Below are 22,114 nucleotides of genomic sequence, written 5' to 3' on the forward strand. Positions count from 1 at the left end.
CAGTCTGTGTAGACGTATGAACAGCTGTAAAATGCTTGTGTGTCATGGTATTTATACAGCGTGTATCTTGCCAGTCATTTAGGGACTGGTCATTTATAGTTGGTTGGTTGGTTTGTTGTTTAACGCCGCACTCAGCAATATTCCAGCTATATGACAGTGGTCTGTAAATAATCGAGTCTGGACCAGATAATCCAGTGATTAATATCATGAGCATCGATCCATGCAATTGGGATCGATGACATGCATCAACCAAGTCAGCGAGCCTGACCACCCGATCCCATCAGTCGCCTTTCACGGCAAGCATAGTCGCCTTTTACGGCAAGCATGGGTTGCTGAAGACCTATTCTACCCTGGATCTTCACGGGTCTGGTCATTTATAGGAAATCAGGGCATTGTCACCAAATATATGACAGTCTCTAAGGGCGTGTGTGTTTTTAGCGTCATAAAAAATGATACACATTTGGGAAGGGTCGTGAAAAATGGACATTACATCATAAAATATTAAGTTCTTTTGCATTTTGTCTTTTCAAGAAGTGTCAATACTGTCATGAAAAAACGTGGTGGGTCATCTAAAAATATCATGATAAGCATAAACATGATTAGGGGACGGACATTACTTTCAGAACATCTGTGCCTCAGAGAGCTTTGACCTACCTACAACTGTAATCAATGACAATAAGCTGGTTTCAGCGAGAGAAGTATTTGATGAATGGATGTGTGAACGCCTGTGGGTGTATGTTGAGCGGCTTGTCACAAAGCTGTCATGCAGATATAGACTGATCGTGTTGCACAGTGAGAGTGTCAGTGGCAGGTCTGTTGACAATGGTCTCATAGTATTTCATTGTAATCGGTGTTGTCAGGGGGCTTGACAGTAGGATAGTTTAAGATCACTAATATCTATTTCATACAGAGTTGTGTCCTTTAATTGTATACGCTAGTTGTCAGCTGAATGTATGCAGCTAACATTTATTTTATTCTTGTGGGGTAGAACATGGTGAGAAGGTCATAACTTGATGTCCTACCATGCTAAAGGCTTTCTTAATCATAGTGGGGGCACGGGTGGCCCAGTCGTCTAAGGCGCCGCGATTAGCTGTGCAGAGTTGCGTCCCTTGGGCACGCCAGAAACCTCTGATTCTAGGTTTGTCAGCACCATACCCATGCTCGTGGTAAACGTCTGAGACCTACATCACTTCAGGCTTGCCTCCCACGTCATATAACTGGAATACTGTTAAAAGCGGCATCAAACCCAACTCACTCACTCACTCACTCACTCACTCACTCACTCACTCACTCACTCACTCTTAATCAACTAGTAATAGTTGTTTGATCACATGGATGTTTCACTGTCAACATGCTCAACCATAAATTATGAATATTATTGGCTTATTGTGAACAAAGAAATAGTTTTTCTTAAGTTGTTCTTTTAAAAGGGGTAGAATTGGTCTTCAGCAACCCATGCTATGCTTATTTTAAGAGGCGACTCACGGGATTGGGTGGTCAGACTCGCTTGGTTGATGCATGTCATCGTATCCCATTTGCATGGATTGTTGCTTATGATGTCAATCACTGGATTGTCTGGTCCAGACTCAATTTTTTAAAATCACTGTCAGCTGGAATATTGTTGAGTGCAGGGTTAAACAAATGAACAAAAAAACAAGTATTCTTTTAAAATGTTTTTGGTTTTTTTAGGGAAACTGTAGTGTTGCCCTTGCTGAGTTTGACTGAAAAATTGATCCGCCAGTGTGTCGTAACAAAACGGTTATATACCCCAAACTCCATCCTTTTTCCATGTTTTCTTCTTCATCTCCCTGAGTATTGATACGGTTTGCAACATGCCAGACAGTTATCTCTGTTCACATGGTCAAGGTGATAGTTGTTATCATATTTGTTTGTCATTATGACTGATCATGACTGGAGAAACTTGGTAGCTGTTATGTATTTCGCCCAAGGACGTTAATAGGTTAGCCTCGTGGTTGAAGCACTTGTCTGTCACGAGGAAGGCCAGGGTTTGATTCCCACATGGTTACAATGCAGGGATTTGTCTAGACATGCTCAGGGGCATTCGTGACCAACTCGTGTTATTCTGGGACAGGGGGCAGGGGTGGCCCAGTCGTCTAAGGCGCCGCGATTTGCTGTGCAGAGTTGCGTCCCTTGGGAAACCTATGATTGTGGGTTCGAATCCCGGTTCGCCCCGATTATGTTTCTGTGTTTGTCAGCACCAAACCCGTGCTCGTGGGTTTCACTGAAGTGGTAAACGTCTGAGACCTGCATCACTTCGGGCTTTCCTCCCACATTAAGCTGACACGCCGCGATATAACTGGAATACTGTTAAAAGCGGCGTTAAACCCAACTCACTCACTCACTCACTAAGCTCAAACAGGCATAGTTAAAAGAACTGTCACCTCGTTGTGTAATGATTTACATATATTTCCCTCTTTTCATATATATTCCAGATGCTATTTAAAACACATCAGGACTTATGCTATTTATACAGTATGATTCAACACATTTAACTGTATCTAGGGTATATTTTAGGATGCAAGACATGTTAAAGCAAAAATTATTCCTGGGGGATTCTTTGACTGAAGTACTTGTAGTCATAGACGCATTCTGATTGGTTTGTCGTATTTTCGCACAAAACATTCATCGATAGGGGGACAAGTCTTCTTGCAGGTTACAGAAGGGGCGAGTGGTGACAAATAGCTCGGGCTGATATTCGGCCCCAAATCTGCAGCAAATGTCAGCAAAACTTCAAAAATCAAAATTACAGATTTTCCAATTCATATCTTATGGTAATTATTGATGTTATGGCTTTGTAGAAATGACTTGTGTTTCACTGACCAATTTGAGCAAAATAACATTTTTTCCCAAACTGCCTGTCCAAAGTGTTGCAGGTCATACAATGTAAGGGATTTATCAAGATCTGCTCAGAGGCCGATATTTGGCCCCAAGTCTGAAGTAAATGTCAGTAAAAATTCCCAATTATTATATTGAGCCCACATGAACAAAACTTAGTTTAAACGTCGTCACAAGGCAATTATATACGCCTTCGGATCTGCTGTTTTATGTAACAAATCCGTAAAATACACCATATGCACTGTCATGTAAATTTGTGGATTTTGTTGGGGGTGCTTAACACTGCTTATTGGAACAAGGCTCTTAATAAGGTGAATATGGATTGGTAAGCAACTAGTCCGAAATGAGCTGCAAACTAGTTTGATTTGAACAATGGTGTCTACCCCTGTTAATGAACACTGATCTAACATCTTACCGGGGCAAGGGAGTTAACTGACCATAAAGGTCCAGTTTCTACTCTTGCCAAACGGGGCTGGAATTTCTGGGCTTGATCGTAGCGACACCTGTGGCTATTACTTGTCATGTCACATTCATGTCCCTCCTTTTGAAATCAGATTCCACCTCGCATATCACTTGCATTTGCTTCAAACAAAATGGTGTCGCCAAGTCAAGACGATTTGATCAACAAACAAGATCTATTTTACCAGCCTATTTTGGATCTTATTTCACAAGGTGCATCAAATCTCGTGAGCACCTTGATAAAAAAAAAATAAAAAGATTTGGAAAATATCTGATGACGCCGAGTTGGCAGTACACTTGCTTTTCAAATTCTGCAATCGACTAAAATCTGTACTGCAGTTTATTTGTTTTATTGATTTCATTACATGATTTTGATTGGATAATTCATGGACTCGTTAGTCCAACCCAAAAATAACTCGTAATACCAGCGCAGTTCGGCAAGGGTGGAAACTGGACTTTTGTAGTCAGTTAACTCCCTTGCCTCAGGAAGATGTGATCTAATGACAAGAATGTTGTCTCTTCCAGTACAGGCCCTGTATCAGAACAACCACCCAGAGTACCTGCAGTATATCTACTTGGTGGCCCCCATCTCCCTCGTCTTTCTCAACCCGCTCGGCTTTGTGTTGATGGAAATACACAAGCGTCGCACCGAGTCGGTGGACTCGACGCACTCCACACGTCGGCTCATCTGGCATGTGTTCAAGGGAATCATCACCAACCCCATTGTGTTCATGACAGCCATCGGAATAGCAGGAAACTTCATCTTCAAGCAGCATGTGCCTCTCATCCTTGATGACATTCTGACAGTTCTAGGTGAGTTGGTGATGAAAGTTGGCTTTAGGCTGTGTCAGCAATTTTGCAGTGATTTGCAGCCTTATAGGTAAGTTATGTTCTTTTCAAATACCTGCCTGCTATTCCATGGCTGGTAATATTTCTGTCAGATGTGAAATTTATTCCTACCTGCCTGACTAGCAGTAGAACAATTTATTGCTACACTGTGACTGACAATTTTTAATTAGACCCTTATATGCAACTCACTTGAGAGCAAAAGCTACCTTTGTGATTATCAAGCTTACTTAATGTGCTAATCCATGAAGATTCTGGTTAGAATTGATCTTCAGTGACAATGGGATCCAGTTGTCAGACCCGAGACTGGGTTGATGCACGTCAATTCTGTAGATCAATGGTCATGATGTCAGTCACTGGATTGTCTGGTCCAGATTTGATTATTTACAGACATATAGCTGGAATATTGCTGAGTGTAGCATTGAGCAACAAACAAATAAAACAACAAACAAGCGCATCCATATACAGAGGAACCCTGCTTGTCCAGAAACTCTGCCTACTGGATGACTTTTTTAAAAAACGAAAAATTAACGTATAATATGATCCGTTTATCCAGAAATCTGTTTTCCTGAATCTGATGGTGAATTTCACAAAGTAACAATGCAATAGACCGATCCAATCCCATCCAATAAGCCCCGCCCCTAACTACCATCCTCGTTTTAGACCATAAGGGGGGACATGCATCCATGCATTAACTTATCCCTATGACGTCACAGCCGGCAAAAGTTTGTTGAGCAGGCGATGAATTTGGATTTGGATATCTTGGTACCAGTCATTTGTTAAAAATATCTTAAGAGGAGGGTAATGCATGTTTTGTTTTGGGTTACCTCTTAGTTGTCGAATGGTTTATGGAGTGTGAAAATAAGACATATGTCCGATGTAATGGTATATTCAGGGTTAGAAACTAACAGTTTTTGTCCACTAGTCCTTATGATGATGATATATAGCAAAACCCTTAAAATGGGCCAATTTCTACTAGTCCTCAGGGTACCTTTGTCATTGGGCAGTTTTGTAAGGACTAGTGCCAATTTCTAACGCTGATATTGGCCAATATTGGTCAGTGAGGAGTCCCTATTACTGAGAGTGAGAAGCGTACTTATGACTTCGAACCACTCATGTCAGGCGGGACACGGATAAATAATTAAAGTGGAAAACATTGAGACAATCCACGATAAAGTGAGCACCTGTAGTTAATTTTGAACACTGGTTTATTGTGTGTTGCAGGGAATGCGTTCAGTGCGGCTGCGCTGTTCTACCTGGGCCTCAGTCTGGTGGGGAAGGTAAAGAGTCTCACCGGCATCGCGCTGCTCGGCCCAGTCCTCCTCATCGGTGCAAAGTCGTAAGTTGGTTCATATTGCCAAGTTGGCCGACACTTAATATCTCTCTCTTTGTTTGCATTTGATCACAAACACGTCTGACTGACACTGAATGGCTTTGAATGATGACAATGGCGTTCATGATAATTGCAGACTCCTGCTTCCGCTGATAACGTGGGAGGTGATTGGCTGGCTAGATATGCAGTCCAAGTGTAATGACAGTGAGGCTCTCAGCATGTATGGCTTCCTGTACGGCACATTCCCCACAGCGCCCTCCGTCTTCCTCTATGCCAGTCAGTACGGCTTCGGACAGGATGTGGTAAGTCTTCTATGTGTCTTGTTTGTTAATGGTAAAAAAAGGAAAAAAATTCAAGAGAATAAAATATGATTTATAAATAAGAGCAGATCTGCACCATTAATATCGTTCACTCACCGTCTTCAGATTGCAACTGGTATGGTGGCAGGGACGTTCATCTCGGCACCCCTGATGTTTGTCTCGGCCAAGATGATGACAGTGGTGGTCAACAACGAGATGGACTACAAGGCTCTCCTCCTGGACACCAACTTCGACACCAGCATCGTCAGCATAATCTGCTGTGTGAGTCCTTAATACGGGGGGGGGTTGGTCGGGTAGCCTAGTGGTTAAAGCGTTCGCTCGTCATGCCGAAGACCCGGGTTTGATTCCTGGCATGGGTACAATGTGTGAAGCCCATTTCTGGTGTCCCCCGCCGTGATATTGCTGGAATATTGCTAAAAGCGGCGTAAAACCATACTCACTCACTCACAAATACATGGGGGATTTGGCAGCCTTCAAAATTCAGGCTAGACCGTTCGCCCAAGACTACTAAGTTATAGTAGTGGGATGATACACCGATGCATCGGTGGATCGTGATTTTTTACTTCTCAATACAAGTATCCATCACAGTCGCACACTAAGTTAAAAATATTGATTCTTAGTTCAAATGTTTGCTTAATAACTGTCACACCAAACACTAATTAGAAATGAAAATGAGTTGGGAAAACATAAATATTTTGATCCATTGCGCCATACCTGACACTGCCAAGTTTAAATCGTCAGTGAGACAGGTACTTTTAGTTTTATTTCAAGAATGTTCACTGTTCATCTTTTATTCCCACATGAAACAACGATGATTACAACTATTTTTACAAGAACTATTTTATCCTGCCTTTGGAAATCAGTTGTAGCCTATATTGTTTATTGTCAGTCGGAGATATGCTTTGATATCATAAAAATATAGTTTTCTGTTGCCATGGTTATTGATGTGTCTTTTTGTATGTTTTTTTGTTCCCCAGGTTTGGGTGATGGGCGTATTGATTCTCAGTGGCAAATGGCGACGTGTACCACATAGATTTACGCTGTGTCTTGTCTTTTCTCAGGTTGGTGAAAAGATCGCAAATGATTTTGTTGATAATATTTGACTTACCAGTAATCTCAAAAATAATGGTTGAGTTAGCTCTGGATGAGATGAGATCAGTGAGAATGCTCTGTTCAGTACTACGTTGGTAACCCCTAAATGGTGCCTGGATGATTCATAAAAATGTCAGTGAATATCGGGTCTGTGTGCCAAGAGGAAATTAGCATATTGTAGTGTGTGGATGTTGTCTGTGTTGCAGCTGGTGTTGTGTGTGGATGTTGATGTCTGTGTTGCAGGTGGTGTTGTGTGTGGATGTTGATGATGTCTGTGTTGCAGCTGGTGTCGTTTGTGGATGTTGATGATGTTTGTGTTGCAGCTGGTGTTGTGTGTGGATGTTGATGATGTCTGTGTTGCAGCTGGTGTTGTGTGTGGAGTTGTGTGTGGATGTTGATGATGTCTGTGTTGCAGCTGGTGTTGTGTGTGGATGTTGATGTCTGTGTTACAGCTGGTTTCGTGTGTGGATGTTGATGGTGTCTGTGTTGCAGGTGGTGTTGTGTGTGGATGTTGATGGTGTCTGTGTTGCAGCTGGTGTTGTGTGTGGATGTTGATGATGTCTCTGTGTTACAGCTGGTGTTGTGTGTGTGGATGTTGATGATGTCTGTGTTGCAGGTGGTGTTGTGTGTGGATGTTGATGATGTCTCTGTGTTTCGGCGGGTGTTGTGTGTGTGGATGTTGATGATGTCTGTGTTGCAGGTGGTGTTGTGTGTGGATGTTGATGATGTCTCTGTGTTACAGCTGGTGTTGTGTGTGTGGATGTTGATGTCTGTGTTACAGCTGGTGTTGTGTGTGTGGATGTTGATGATGTCTGTGTTGCAGCTGGTGTTGTGTGTGGATGTTGATGTCTGTGTTACAGCTGGTGTTGTGTGTGTGGATGTTGATGATGTCTGTGTTGCAGGTGGTGTTGTGTGTGGATGTTGATGATGTCTCTGTGTTACAGCTGGTGTTGTGTGTGTGGATGTTGATGTCTGTGTTACAGCTGGTTTCGTGTGTGGATGTTGATGATGTCTGTGTTGCAGCTGGTGTTGTGTGTGGATGTTGATGATGTTTGTGTTGCAGCTGGTGTTGTGTGTGGATGTTGATGTCTGTGTTACAGCTGGTGTCGTGCGTGGATGTTGATGATGTCTGTGTTGCAGCTGGTGTTGTGTGTGGATGTTGATGATGTCTCTGTGTTACAGCTGGTGTTGTGTGTGGATGTTGATGATGTCTCTGTGTTGCAGGTGGTGTTGTGTGTGGATGTTGATGATGTCTGTGTTGCAGGTGGTGTTGTGTGTGGATGTTGATGATGTCTCTGTGTTTCGGCGGGTGTTGTGTGTGTGGATGTTGATGATGTCTCTGTGTTGCAGGTGGTGTTGTGTGTGGATGTTGATGATGTCTCTGTGTTACAGCTGGTGTTGTGTGTGTGGATGTTGATGATGTCTTTGTTGCAGGTGGTGTTGTGTGTGGATGTTGATGATGTCTGTGTTACAGCTGGTGTTGTGTGTGTGGATGTTGATGATGTCTGTGTTGCAGCTGGTGTTGTGTGTGGATGTTGATGATGTCTCTGTGTTACAGCTGTTGTTGTGTGTGGATGTTGATGATGTCTCTGTGTTGCAGGTGGTGTTGTGTGTGGATGTTGATGATGTCTGTGTTGCAGCTGGTGTTGTGTGTGGATGTTGATGATGTCTGTGTTGCAGCTGGTGTTGTGTGTGGATGTTGATGATGTTTGTGTTGCAGCTGGTGTTGTGTGTGGATGTTGATGTCTGTGTTACAGCTGGTGTCGTGCGTGGATGTTGATGATGTCTGTGTTGCAGCTGGTGTTGTGTGTGGATGTTGATGATGTCTCTGTGTTACAGCTGGTGTTGTGTGTGGATGTTGATGATGTCTCTGTGTTGCAGGTGGTGTTGTGTGTGGATGATGATGTCTCTGTGTTACAGCAGGTGTTGTGTGTGTGGATGTTGATGATGTCTGTGTTGCAGCTGGTGTTGTGTGTGGATGTTGATGATGTCTCTGTGTTACAGCTGGTGTTGTGTGTGTGGATGTTGATGTCTGTGTTACAGCTGGTGTTGTGTGTGTGGATGTTGATGATGTCTGTGTTGCAGGTGGTGTTGTGTGTGGATGTTGATGATGTCTGTGTTGCAGCTGGTGTTGTGTGTGGATGTTGATGATGTCTCTGTGTTACAGCTGTTGTTGTGTGTGTGGATGTTGATGATGTCTCTGTGTTGCAGGTGGTGTTGTGTGTGGATGTTGATGATGTCTGTGTTGCAGCTGGTGTTGTGTGTGGATGTTGATGATGTCTCTGTGTTACAGCTGTTGTTGTGTGTGTGGATGTTGATGATGTCTCTGTGTTACAGCTGTTGTTGTGTGTGTGGATGTTGATGATGTCTCTGTGTTGCAGGTGGTGTTGTGTGTGGATGTTGATGTCTGTGTTACAGCTGGTGTTGTGTGTGTGGATGTTGATGATGTCTGTGTTGCAGCTGGTGTTGTGTGTGGATGTTGATGATGTCTCTGTGTTACAGCTGTTGTTGTGTGTGTGGATGTTGATGATGTCTCTGTGTTGCAGGTGGTGTTGTGTGTGGATGTTGATGATGTCTGTGTTGCAGGTGGTGTTGTGTGTGGATGTTGATGTCTCTGTGTTACAGCTGGTGTCGTGTGGATGTTGATGATGTCTGTGTTGCAGGTGGTGTTGTGTGTGGATGTTGATGTCTGTGTTACAGCTGGTGTCGTGCGTGGATGTTGATGATGTCTGTGTTGCAGGTGGTGTTGTGTGTGGATGTTGATGTCTGTGTTGCAGCTGGTGTTGTGTGGATGTTGATGTCTCTGTGTTACAGCTGGTGTCGTGTGTGGATGTTGATGATGTCTGTGTTGCAGGTGGTGTTGTGTGTGGATGTTGATGATGTCTGTGTTGCAGCTGGTGTTGTGTGTGGATGTTGATGATGTCTGTGTTGCAGCTGGTGTTGTGTGGATGTTGATGTCTCTGTGTTACAGCTGGTGTCGTGTGTGGATGTTGATGATGTCTGTGTTGCAGGTGGTGTTGTGTGTGGATGTTGATGATGTCTGTGTTGCAGCTGGTGTTGTGTGGATGTTGATGTCTCTGTGTTACAGCTGGTGTCGTGTGTGGATGTTGATGATGTCTGTGTTGCAGCTGGTGTTGTGTGTGGATGTTGACGATGTCTCTGTGTTTCGGCGGGTGTTGTGTGTGTGGATGTTGATGATGTTTGTGTTGCAGGTGGTGTTGTGTGTGGATGTTGATGATGTCTGTGTTGCAGCTGGTGTTGTGTGTGGATGTTGATGATGTCTCTGTGTTACAGCAGGTGTTGTGTGTGTGGATGTTGATGATGTCTGTGTTGCAGCTGGTGTTGTGTGTGGATGTTGATGATGTCTCTGTGTTACAGCTGGTGTTGTGTGTGTGGATGTTGATGATGTCTGTGTTGCAGGTGGTGTTGTGTGTGTGGATGTTGATGATGTCTCTGTGTGCTACAGCTGGTGTCGTGTGTGGATGTTGATGATGTCCCTGTGTGTTGCAGCTGGTGTCGTGTGTGGGGATGCTGATGTACACTGACAGTGACAGGGTGGCCATGTGGAAGGATTACCTCCAGATCACGCTGCTCCTACTGGGGGTGTTCAGCACCCGAACGTGGACTGCCATGGTGTCTGTCGCGCTCTGTCTTCTCCATGTCCGCGGCCTCTGCTTCCTGCTTCGTGTTCAAGTCTGGCTCATCTTCTTTGGATTTGGGTAAGTAATAGATTGAACCGTATCTGTCTCCATTGTTCCCGAATACCTTAGTCCCAGTCCAGAGTTGAGTACTGTATGTGGCTATATTTCAGAATAATTGTATCCCTAATGAGAGTTGAGTGCTATGTGGGGCTCTGTTGTTTCAGAATACCTGTATCCCTATCAAGAGTTGAGTACTGTATGTGGCTATATTTCAGAATACCGTATTTTCTTGAGTATAGTGCGCACCCGTGTATAATGCGCACCCCCCTCTAGCGGGTTCAATATTTTGAAAAAAAAGAAATTTGAATATTATGCGCAGAAAAAAATTATTTATGCAGCCTTTACTTAACATATTTAAAATAATAATAACCCTAAGCGAAGCAGCTGATCGCTATTCCCGGGTATTATTTTTTACATGGAACCAATCTGACCAGTCACCGTCAAGGCTCACACGCACGTGATCGCGAGAATTTCATGTTGACATAGAATCGTCAAACAGAAACAAATATGACTTTTAACGAGTCAAAGTATGTCATTTATGATATATGTATCCATTCTCTGTCAACTAAAGTTCGTTTCAAGGCGTCAATAGCGGTATTCTGACCGTGGTTGCTGTTAATAACGGTGAGTTGTGCGATCTTCCGATCGCTTCACACACGATTTCGCCGAAATTAATAAAAACAATATTAAAAGGAATTTTGAATAAAATTAATGAAATAAGTTACAAACATAGTCCAGATATACAAATAACACTTTTTATAGCCAGACAGTGTAATTACATGATTATTTTGCGTAATTCAGTATGGATTTGTTGACATGGTATTCCCGGTGTTTCGTGCTCACGGTAATGTCTTTCCATGGGGGGAAAAAACATCCAAACTCATAATTCGTGTATAATGCGCACCCCCTTCCACACAGCTGTGTTTTTTGGAAAAAAGTGCGCACTATACTCAAGAAAATACGGTAATTGTATCCCTAATGAGAGTTGAGTGCTATGTGGGGCTCTGTTGTTTCAGAATACCGTTCTTGGTTGTGGGTGTCCTGTTTCTGCTCGGCCACGACCAGATGGTGCATGAGATGGACCCCTCTTTCCACATGGGGCAGGTGCAGGTAGGTCACACCTGTAATTAACGACAACTCACCTGTATCTTCTCTCTCTTATACACAGTAGTGTTCTTGTAGTACTTAACCTTCATTTGCCTTTATAGCTTAGAAATAATGAATAGCGTCATTAATTGTTTAAGACCATGGAAAGTTTGGAAGGTGATTTTTCTGGAAATGTAACATTTATTGTATGTATTAAATATGAAAACGTTTCTGAGATGAATCTATTGTTTCATCAACTAGAGCGATGTCAGGTGTTACCAACCAAGCAGCTATTACCAGACAAGTTTCATTTCTGTATTTTTGTCTCAAGTCCGTGATCACGACAGCTATTACTGTGCGCATGCCTTGAAAGAAAAACTCCTCTATCGGCAGAAAAAAAAAGAAACAAAAAAAACATGCAGAAAAGAAAACAGGAAAAAACAAACAACAGGCATCGCATCCTTACACATGATGCGTATATGGGCGATAAAGGGGCTGAGCCAAACACTCTGGCCAAAACAGGGATACCCCTTTCTAAGAATAACATCATGTCTAATATGGTACACTACGCTATTTAGACCATTATGCAAGGCTTTGTTGGCCAAATATGGCCAAACAAGTGTTTGGAATAGCTCGACAAGAGTTTTCGGAAAAACCCAACACAAGTATTCAGAATAGCCCCACACGAATGTTCGGAATAGCTCGACAAGAGTGTTCAGAATACCTTGACAAGAGTGTTAGAATAGCCCAACAAGAGTGTTCGGAATAGCACGACAAGAGTGTTAGTAAAGCCTGACACAAGTGTTCGGAATAGCTCCACAAGAGTGTTCAGAATAGCCTGACGAGTGTTCAGAATAGCACGACGAGTGTTCGGAATAGTTCGACAAGAGTGTTCAGGAATACCTTGACAAGAGTGTTCAGAATAGCCCGACGAGTGTTCAGAATAGTTCGACGAGAGTGTTCGGAATAGTTCGACAAGAGTGTCGACAATAGCCCGACAAGAGTGTTCAAAATAGTTTGACATAGGTGTTCGGCCTTGCCTAAAAGAGTAAAACATATTAAAAGTTGATGATATCTACCTGCAACAGTCTTGTTGGGCATGATTTACATGTCTCTACGTGTGAATATGATTCAATGAAACGTTCGTGGTATTATTGTATGTATTAATTATTGTTTCACGTAATGAAACACAGCAGAAATTAGTAGTGTTAGAATGTAGTGTTAGCTGTTCGGTAATACCCGACACCGCTCTATAGTTGTTTTATGTCTTTGTCAGTTTGTGAAAGTGATTTAATTTGAAATTTTCACTATCTGATAAATGTTTCCATGGTGTTTACTTGCTTTTCTAACTGAACACCACAAAAATAGATTAGAGTTTTCAAGCTTGTTATGTCCTCTAGTGCCACAACAAAGTCTTTCTATATTTTTCTGCCTCCTATTTTGGGGTGGGGGACCTTGGATGTGGCAGGCTCTCAGTGGGAGTGGAACTCGAGCAGAAATAATAGGGCTCAATTTAACTCTGTGATCATGCACCAGTGAAACCCATTATTGAAAAGTGCTATCTAATATTTACATCTACCGTGCATGTAAAACAAAAATACACTTTTTTTTGTCTAACCCCATGCCCACACATGTCTTTTGAACACATTCAATACCTCTAAGCTTATTTACCATACTCTGTCAATAACTCTTTTTTTATGTGGTTTTGTCTGGTGCAATACGCAATGTCAATGTTGACATACGCCTGGTGCAAGTTAAATCAAGTTCCTTAAATCGAGCCCTATCAATTATTTCTTTTTCTTTTCCTATTATAAATGACTATCATCTTTTTGAAACTTTTATTTATGAATAAATCTTCAGTTGATTTTGTTGTGTCTATGGGCATCCATTAACTAGATTTAATTATGTAGATTATTTAATTATTACCACATAGTTATTGCATGCAAAATTTAGCAATTTCTTTTATATAATTATGCTTTTAATGATGGTTTATTGTTTGGAATATTTTTTAACACGTTACAAACAATTGAACATGTGGGACGATTTTGGGTGGATGAAATGGCCAGCATTCAGATTCAGAGTAGTGTGAATCATGTTAAATAATTGATGTTGAATAATGTAGAATAATGTAACAAAATATTCTCATCATTATTTTCCAGATCAATTGTATTAATTAGAAAAGCCATGAAGATATGGGTTAGAATAGGTATTCAGCAACTCATACTTGTCGTTGGAGGTGAAGTTGCTTGTCGTAAGAGGTGACTAACAGGATCAGGTGGTCAGGCTCGGTGACATGAGTGATGCATGTCATCGTATCCCAATTGCGTACCGGTAGATTGATGCTTGTGATGTCAATCACTTAATTGTTTGGTCCATTTTTGATTATTTACAGACTGCCGTCATACAGCTGGAATATTGCTGAGCGATATTAAGCGACAAACAAACAATAATTGACAGCCCCATGTAGAAGTGATACATTTGTCAGTTTCTGCCTCTGGCGCCAAAGGTCAAATTCAAACTCTCGAGGTCAGAATAACTAAAGTGCTCAATGTAGTTGTGTGAACTTAGGTACACATCCTCAGGGGTGGGCATTGAAGTGGTAAGGTTTTCATCGACCTTCATTGTAGGTCAAGGTCACTGGAATGGTGATTCTTCAGGTCGTTCTGACTCCTTGTACCGAAAGCAACTCCTGTGTTTATCTAACACATTTGTGAGAGCTTATACCCATGTTTTTATCTAGAAATAATCAAGCATATGATTGGCTGAAAATGAGGGCCAAGGTCATTAAGAGAGAAGTGCATATAACTTTTGTGTTAAATAGCTATAGGCTGACTGACTGACTGACTGACGTTGGGGATTTTACGTGCGCTTTCCGACTGCAAGCGTATGTTGCACACGGCATGCTATATGTTTTAAAGTTGTCATGTGTGAGTGTTCCGAAACCAGAAGTTATGGAATTAAACACAGTTTTAAAGTTAGCTGGATTTGACAACATTAATGATATCATATGATTGATATTAATAGATATTGGTGAGGTCAGCTGCCATCTCATCTGGTTTGGTCAAATTTTCATGATAAATGTTTCTGGTGAGTTTTTTTGGCATTTAGGAAAAGGCAGGGATGGGCTGCTTCGGTTTTGCAATGCAACACCTTTCTAGTTTCACAAATGTGATTTTTATGAAACATTTATTTCACATAACATACTTACACTGACAAGAAAAGTTTTCATGTGTGGGTTGAAAGAGGGTCACATAAGCATGAATGCCGACATGTTTTGATTCTTCTTCCTCAAAAATGGTTAGAAAATGAAATGTTAGTGTTATCTGAACATGAGGTCTTTTCATAAGCTGAACTTAATGGACCAAAATAAATTTGACAGCTCAAGTCTTAATGGACCAAAATAAATTTGATGGCTCAAGTCTTAATGGACCAAAATAAATTTGACGGCTCAGGTCTTAATGGACCAAAATAAATTTGATGGCTCAAGTCTTAATGGACCAAAATAAATTTGACGGCTCAAGTCTTAATGGACCAAAATAAATTTGACGGCTCAAGTCTTAATGGACCAAAATAAATTTGAAGGCTCAGGTCTTATTGGACCAAAATAAATTTGACGGCTCAAGTCTTTATGGACCAAAATAAATTTGATGGCTCAAGTCTTAATGGACCAAAATAAATTTGACGGCTCAAGTCTTAATGGACCAAAATAAATTTGACGGCTCAAGTCTTAATGGACCAAAATAAATTTGACAGCTCAAGTCTTTATGGACCAAAATAAATTTGACGGCTCAAGTCTTTATGGACCAAAATAAATTTGACGACTCAAGTCTTTATGGAGCAAAACAAATTTGACGGCTCAAGTCTTAATGGACCAAAATAAATTTGACGGCTCAAGTCTTTATGGACCAAAATAAATTTGACGGCTCAAGTCTTTATGGACCAAAATAAATTTGACGACTCAGGTCTTAATGGACCAAAATAAATTTGACGGCTCAAGTCTTAATGGACCAAAATAAATTTGACGGCTCAAGTCTTTATGGACCAAAATAAATTTGACGGCACAAGTCTTTATGGACCAACATAAATTTGACGGCTCAAGTCTTAATGGACCAACATAAATTTGACGGCTCAAGTCTTTATGGACCAAAATAAATTTGATGGCCCAAGTCTTTATGGACCAAAATAAATTTGATGGCTCAAGTCTTAATGGACCAAAATAAATTTGACGGCTCAAGTCTTTATGGACCAAAATAAATTTGACGGCTCAAGTCTTTATGGACCAAAATAAATTTGACGTCTCAGGTCTTAATGGACCAAAATAAATTTGACGGCTCAAGTCTTAATGGACCTAAATAAATTTGACGGCTCAAGTCTTTATGGACCAAAATAAATTTGACGGCACAAGTCTTTATGGACCAAAATAAATTTGACGGCTCAAGTCTTAATGGACCAATATAAATTTGACGGCTCAAGTCTTTATGGACCAAAATAAATTTGATGGCTCAAGTCTTAATGGACCAAATTAATTTGACGACTCAAGTCACTGGCCGTATACGTTGTACATGTTCAGTTGTTTGTTGTCACAGTTTTTCACACTTTTCACACCTTACCTATCTTAACCTCTCCCTTCTGGTGTGGTTGCTGTTTTTCAGATGATATTGGGACCCGAAAATCGACACCGAGATCTTGCACTGTTAATGGTACTTTTGGAAAAATGTCACTGTTTCTATGCATCTTGTAGTGTACATAATTTATCATGTTTGAGTCTAATGTTGTTGAAATGTTTACTATTTACATTATAATTGTTACGAATAATGTTTAATAATGATTATAATGTTTGTGTTTAATGTTCTATGTAAATCCATGTTCAATGACATGCATGGCATGACTGTTATCGGCATGAATTATTAGCTAGCGAAATGAAATCTATTGGTTTTCTGTAAATGTGTTAAAGGGGCGGTCGGGTGGCCTAATGGTTACAGCGTTCGCTCAGCACGCTGAAGACCCGGGTTCGATTCCCGACATGGGCACAATGTGTGAAGCTCATTTCTGGTGTCCCCCGCCATGATATTGCTGGAATATTGCTAAAAGTGGCGTAAAACCAAACTCACTCACTCACTCACTAAATGTGTTAAAAGGATTAGTGAACGTGACATAACCATGATCTATTTAGGATGCTGTGGGGCTTGGGGTATAAACAGAGGGCCCCAGGAACCTGTGCTTGTCATAGGAGGCCACTAAGAGGATTGGGTGGTCATTTCTGTAACTTGGTTGATGGCATGATGTCAATCACTGGATTGTCTGATTCAGACTTGATTATTTACAGACTGACGTAATGTAGCTGGAATATTGCTGAGTGTGCCGTTAAAATTAAATTAGGATCCTTGTTCTATGGTTCATGCTATGCACATGTGGTTCATGCTATACACATGTGGTTCATGCTATAAACATGTGGTTCATGCTATACACATGTGGTTCATGCTATACACATGTGGTTCATGCTATACACATGTGGCTCATGCTATACACATGTGGCTCATGCTATACACATGTGGTTTTTGTGAGAGTCTGCTGAGAGAGTGGAAGGTCGGGGGTTCAATCGCGATCCGCATCACACCATATCTTAGTGGGCTAGCACTATATACTCGGCATAAGTCCGGGCTAGTACAAGTAGACACACACATGCGTGCATGCACGTCACTATACGAATGCAACAGTCGTGAACCAGACATTAAACCTCATTTCACCTCACCATCTTCTACTACAAGTCTTATTGGGTCTTTCTTTAACCTTAACAATGATTAAGCTGATATTACTGAAATATTGTTCAAAGTGGTGTTATGGGGGTGCCTAGTTTGAATTGATCCCCACCAACCTGTGATTGTCATAGCAGGCGAGTTAATGGATGATGTTGTGAGGAGTGGTGACGTCTCATATCAATCACATGTCTGGTCCAGATTTGGATTATTTACAGGCTACTGTCATTGAGCTGAAATATTGCTGAGTGATATTAAACAACTGAGCAAACACAATACAGACATACTCAGTCACAACCCGTGGGGGTTCCAGGTTAGATTTGGTCCCTTGCAACCAATGCTGGTTGTAAGATGTGCCTTAATGGACTGGGTAGTCAGGCTTGGTGTCTTGGTGTCAACATGCCCCGACGATGTGGATCGATGCTCATATTATCAATCACTGGATTATCTGGTCAGACTCGATTATTTACAGGCAGCTGTCAAAGAGCTGGAATATCGCTGAATATAGTGTTAAGTGATAAGCAATTATCAATTATCAAACACACATACTCACTCAGTCACTCTGTTTTTATGCTGATAAGCCACATGAGCTTGAAATTTCTGAGCTTGAATCTGCATTGAATGCTAGTAACGTTTTCCTTGTAAATGTACATGTAGCATGTTTGGATGAATAAGAATGCATAAATAATTGAAGTCAAAGGGAGGTAATTTGCTGTATCTTTTCATTGTAATTTTGTGTTCATCTTTTTTTTTTAATTGTACCCGTTATCATTCAATGTTTTCCACACAATATTGAAATGAGTTGGCACGTTCACCATATTGAAATGAAATTTTGTAACAGTTAAACAATTGGTATAAATATTTTGTTGAATTTGAACATGTATGGCATTTTCAGACACATCCAAATATGCATCATCAGTAAGCTATCCTGTTATCAGTTTTCTCCTCTTAATGGATGCTTAAGCTAAATAGACCCTGCCAGAGTAATAATCTTGCTTGTGTGATGGCGAAAGGTGCTGCGTTACCTTGAAGTACCTATTTGACCCAGTGGGCATCCTGGGATAGAATAGTTCCCTAGCAACCTGTACATGTCGTAAGAGGCACTTACTTGGGGCAATGGTATGGATCAGTTATCAGTGTGCCGAATTTAGAGGGTCACTGGGTTGAACTCCTATGAATCCATGGTCCCATCAACCTTTGACTTTTTATATTGGGGTCATGACATGGCCCACATTAATTTCATGCTTTAATGTCGGCCACGGATTATAACAGGGTAGTTTAAGTTGATCAAATAGTGGTAGTGTAAAATGTTAATTTACACGTTATGGTGGGGTAGTACTGTGGGCCTGTTTGACATGCCTGAGTTCGAGTGTGGTATCTGTTCTTGTATTATATGCTGCGGTACAGTAATGTGTGACGTAATTCTCTGTCCGTCATTCAGCTTTATTGCTCTAGAGAGTGCGGCCAGCTGAAGTCTGTAACCACAACTTTTAAGTTTTGTGTACCTGTAGTCTAGAAAAACTTGTAAAATGTGAAATTTAGAAAATATGAAAAAATCGTTCCAATCTGGAGTAACTTTTCTGTAAAAATCATCTGCCACAGAGATAGCATGTACTTAATGGTCAATGTGGGAGTCTACAAGGAAATATCTCTGGTCTTGCTTGAATTTCACTAGTCCCAATCGATTAGGATAATGATTTTTTATTCAGTACAGGTTTCTGCGCATAAGGCAAGAGATAAAAAGTGCATTTTACTATTCAGGATGTTTAGGTTTTTAGTTTTGGTGTTTCCAAGGCAACTGTTTGGACATAGGTTCCAATGAGGCTAAGGTTTGGCTCCGGGCATGACTCATAAACCATTCGACCCGTGAAGATATTCATGATGTAACTCACTGGATTGTCTGGTCCAGACTCGATTATTTACAGACCACAGTCATATAGCTGGAATATTGCTGGGTGCGGCGTTAAACAACAAAAAACAAAACAAACATAAACCATTCACTTTTTCTTGGAAGTTTGTATGCACATGTTATGTGTATCAACAAGGCGGTAAATGTATTCGGCCTACATCGCTTTGAGCTTGCCCTATTATGACTGCAATCCCTTGTAAAGTGGTGCTCCATGCCATATCACTCGCTTGCTTTGATTGGCCCAATCTCACCTAGGTATCAATGACAACCAGCATAGTACAAAACTGTTGGGTTTTGCAGCACATATAATTTGTTTAGTGTTGAAATAGAAGCAACTGCAGTGTGATAACTTATTTAAAATACCTTCAGAGTGAATTTAAGAATGTTCAATGTTTTTAATTTTCTAAGTGTATCTTTCCTTGCAGTCTATGGTGTCGATTCTAGTGCTGGTTCTTGGCATTGGTATTTCAATCTTTGCATTGGTCATCCGTCAGCGAAATGACCGACTGTATGTGGTTGAGAGCAGAGTGAGATCCGAAGGTAGACCAGCTACAGGAAGTGGCATCCAGCAGACAGAGGGCAGTGTTGTCAAGCGTACTCCCGCCGACAGCAGTGACGTTAACAACTCCAACCAGTCTACGTATGATGCCTGTAATGGAGCTGTGACAGGTAACAGTTACCATGGTAACTTTAGTTTTGTGTCTGAGAAGTTGCAGATGCAGTACCAGGACAGTACACTAGGCTTTCTGACCAAAGTTTGAGGTCATTTGAAAGAGGTTACAATTTCTTGTTTTAAGTTCAAAATATTGTTTTGGATTCCCAATAAAGGTGAGCTTCTGTACCTCAAGTCCTCTTGTTCCAATAACAAGGTTGAAGGTGACATTGTCCTTTTCATCCATGCTGTGATATAACTAAAATACTAGCAAAAGAAACCGTGAAGATCCGGGTTAGAATTGATCTTCTGTAACCTATACTTGTAAGAGGCGACTAATGGGATTGGTTGGTCAAACTTACAGACTTTGTTGATGCATGTCATCGTATTACAATTGTGTACATTGATGCTCATGATCTCAATCACTGGGTTGTCTGGTCTAGGCTTGATTATTTATAGACCTATAGGTGGAATATTGAGAGTGCTGTATTAAACAACAAACAAAGAAAACAAAAACAACTATCTGCTTAACTCAAAGCTGTGATATAAATGAATTATTGTCCAAGGGGGTTGATATCAAACTCAATCACTCTTAAGCCATGATACATACTGCCCCTAAAAAGTTAATATCTAACTCACTCACCCGAAGCTGTGATATAACAAAAGTACTGTCCAAAGCTGCAATAAACTCACTTGTTTCTGTATTTCCAGTTCCCAGCATAGAGGACATCATTCCCTTCCCCAGTTCCCCTAAAAGAGAAGAAACTGGCAGTGTCACATCCGACCAATCACAAGGCTCCGATACCATGCTCTTCCCCAGCATAGATGAGCGTACATGTCTGGTTGGGCGGTGCAATACGACCCAGAAGCGACAGTGTATCGGTCGACTGCGATCCTACATGACGAAAGTGAACGTTCAAATGGATGACCCACAGGCTGAGGAACCTCAGCAGTCATACTCTATGTTGCAAGAGGAATACCAGACTGGACACCATCTTGTTTTGCTGCTGCTGCTGATACTGTCCATGTTCATAGTGAGTAGTCAGTATGAGGCTGGCCACAACCTTGGCCAATAACTTCCTGGCAATAGCTGGTCAGTTAGTGTTTTGGGATAATGAAAGGGACGTCCTAGTCAAAATTTGAGTTGGACATTATTATCATGATTTTGTTTCGTTTTTCAGGGTTTGTTTTTGTGCGTGTGGCGATTGTTCAACAGTCATCCTACAGGAATATACATCGAGATTGAGTTCCTGGATGGTGTCTTCAACTATGGACAGGTAAGGAAATTGTCTTCTACTATGGGCAGGTAAGGAAATTGTCTTCTACTATGGGCAGGTAAGGGTATTGTCTTCTACTATGGGCAGGTAAGGAAATTGTCTTCTACTATGGGCAGGTAAGGAAATTGTCTTCTACTATGGGCAGGTAAGGAAATTGTCTTCTACTATGGGCAGGTAAGGAAATTGTCTTCTACTATGGGCAGGTAAGGAAATTGTCTTCTACTATGGGCAGGTAAGGAGATTGTCTTCTACTATGGGCAGGTAAGGAGATTGTCCTCTACTATGGGCAGGTAAGGAGATTGTCCTCTACTATGTGAATGTAAGGAGACTGTCCTCTACTATGGGAATGTAAGGAGATTGTCTTCTACTATGGGCAGGTAAGGAGATTGTCCTCTACAATGGGAAGGTAAGGAGATTGTCCTCTACTATGGGCAGGTAAGGAGATTGTCCTCTACTATGGGCAGGTAAGGAGATTGTCCTCTACTATGGGCAGGTAAGGAGATTGTCTTCTACTATGGGCAGGTAAGGAGATTGTCCTCTACAATGGGCAGGTAAGGAGATTGTCCTCTACAATGGGCAGGTAAGGAGATTGTCCTCTACTATGGGTAGGGAAGCAAATTGTCTTCTACTATGGGCAGGTAAGGAGATTGTCCTCTACAATGGGAAGGTAAGGAGATTGTCCTCTACTATGGGCAGGAAAGGAGATTGTCCTCTACTATGGGCAGGAAAGGAGATTGTCCTCTACTATGGGCAGGTAAGGAGATTGTCTTCTACTGTGGGTGAGTGAGGAGATTGTCCTCTACTATGGGCAGGTAAGGAGATTGTCT

At 41.4% G+C, this 22,114-nt stretch overlaps 1 protein-coding gene across 5 annotated transcripts in view; it reads left to right on the forward strand.

Annotated features, from left to right (window-relative positions):
- Window positions 1-22,114, forward strand: part of LOC124131045 (integral membrane protein GPR155-like) — a 43,677-nt gene that overhangs the window by 10,342 nt on the left and 11,221 nt on the right. For 4 of the 5 annotated variants that reach the window (XR_006860597.2, XM_046494119.2, XM_046494120.2 and 1 more), the window contains exons 3-13: window positions 3,841-4,128; window positions 5,386-5,500; window positions 5,631-5,796; window positions 5,920-6,075; window positions 6,792-6,875; window positions 10,417-10,625; window positions 11,624-11,717; window positions 16,346-16,393; window positions 19,784-20,027; window positions 20,722-21,044; window positions 21,192-21,287. Coding sequence is in view for 4 of the 5 variants with exons in the window: in XM_046494119.2 (XP_046350075.1) it covers window positions 3,841-4,128; window positions 5,386-5,500; window positions 5,631-5,796; window positions 5,920-6,075; window positions 6,792-6,875; window positions 10,417-10,625; window positions 11,624-11,717; window positions 16,346-16,393; window positions 19,784-20,027; window positions 20,722-21,044; window positions 21,192-21,287 (1,823 nt within the window). In the remaining variant the exon portion in view is untranslated. The remainder of the gene's footprint in view (window positions 1-3,840; window positions 4,129-5,385; window positions 5,501-5,630; window positions 5,797-5,919; window positions 6,076-6,791; window positions 6,876-10,416; window positions 10,626-11,623; window positions 11,718-16,345; window positions 16,394-19,783; window positions 20,028-20,721; window positions 21,045-21,191; window positions 21,288-22,114) is intronic. The other variant, XM_046494121.2, reaches the window with a different exon arrangement.

This window comes from Haliotis rufescens, unplaced genomic scaffold, assembly GCF_023055435.1.
Source record: "Haliotis rufescens isolate VD_foot unplaced genomic scaffold, xgHalRufe1.0.p SCAF_10, whole genome shotgun sequence".
NCBI lineage: Eukaryota > Metazoa > Mollusca > Gastropoda > Lepetellida > Haliotidae > Haliotis > Haliotis rufescens.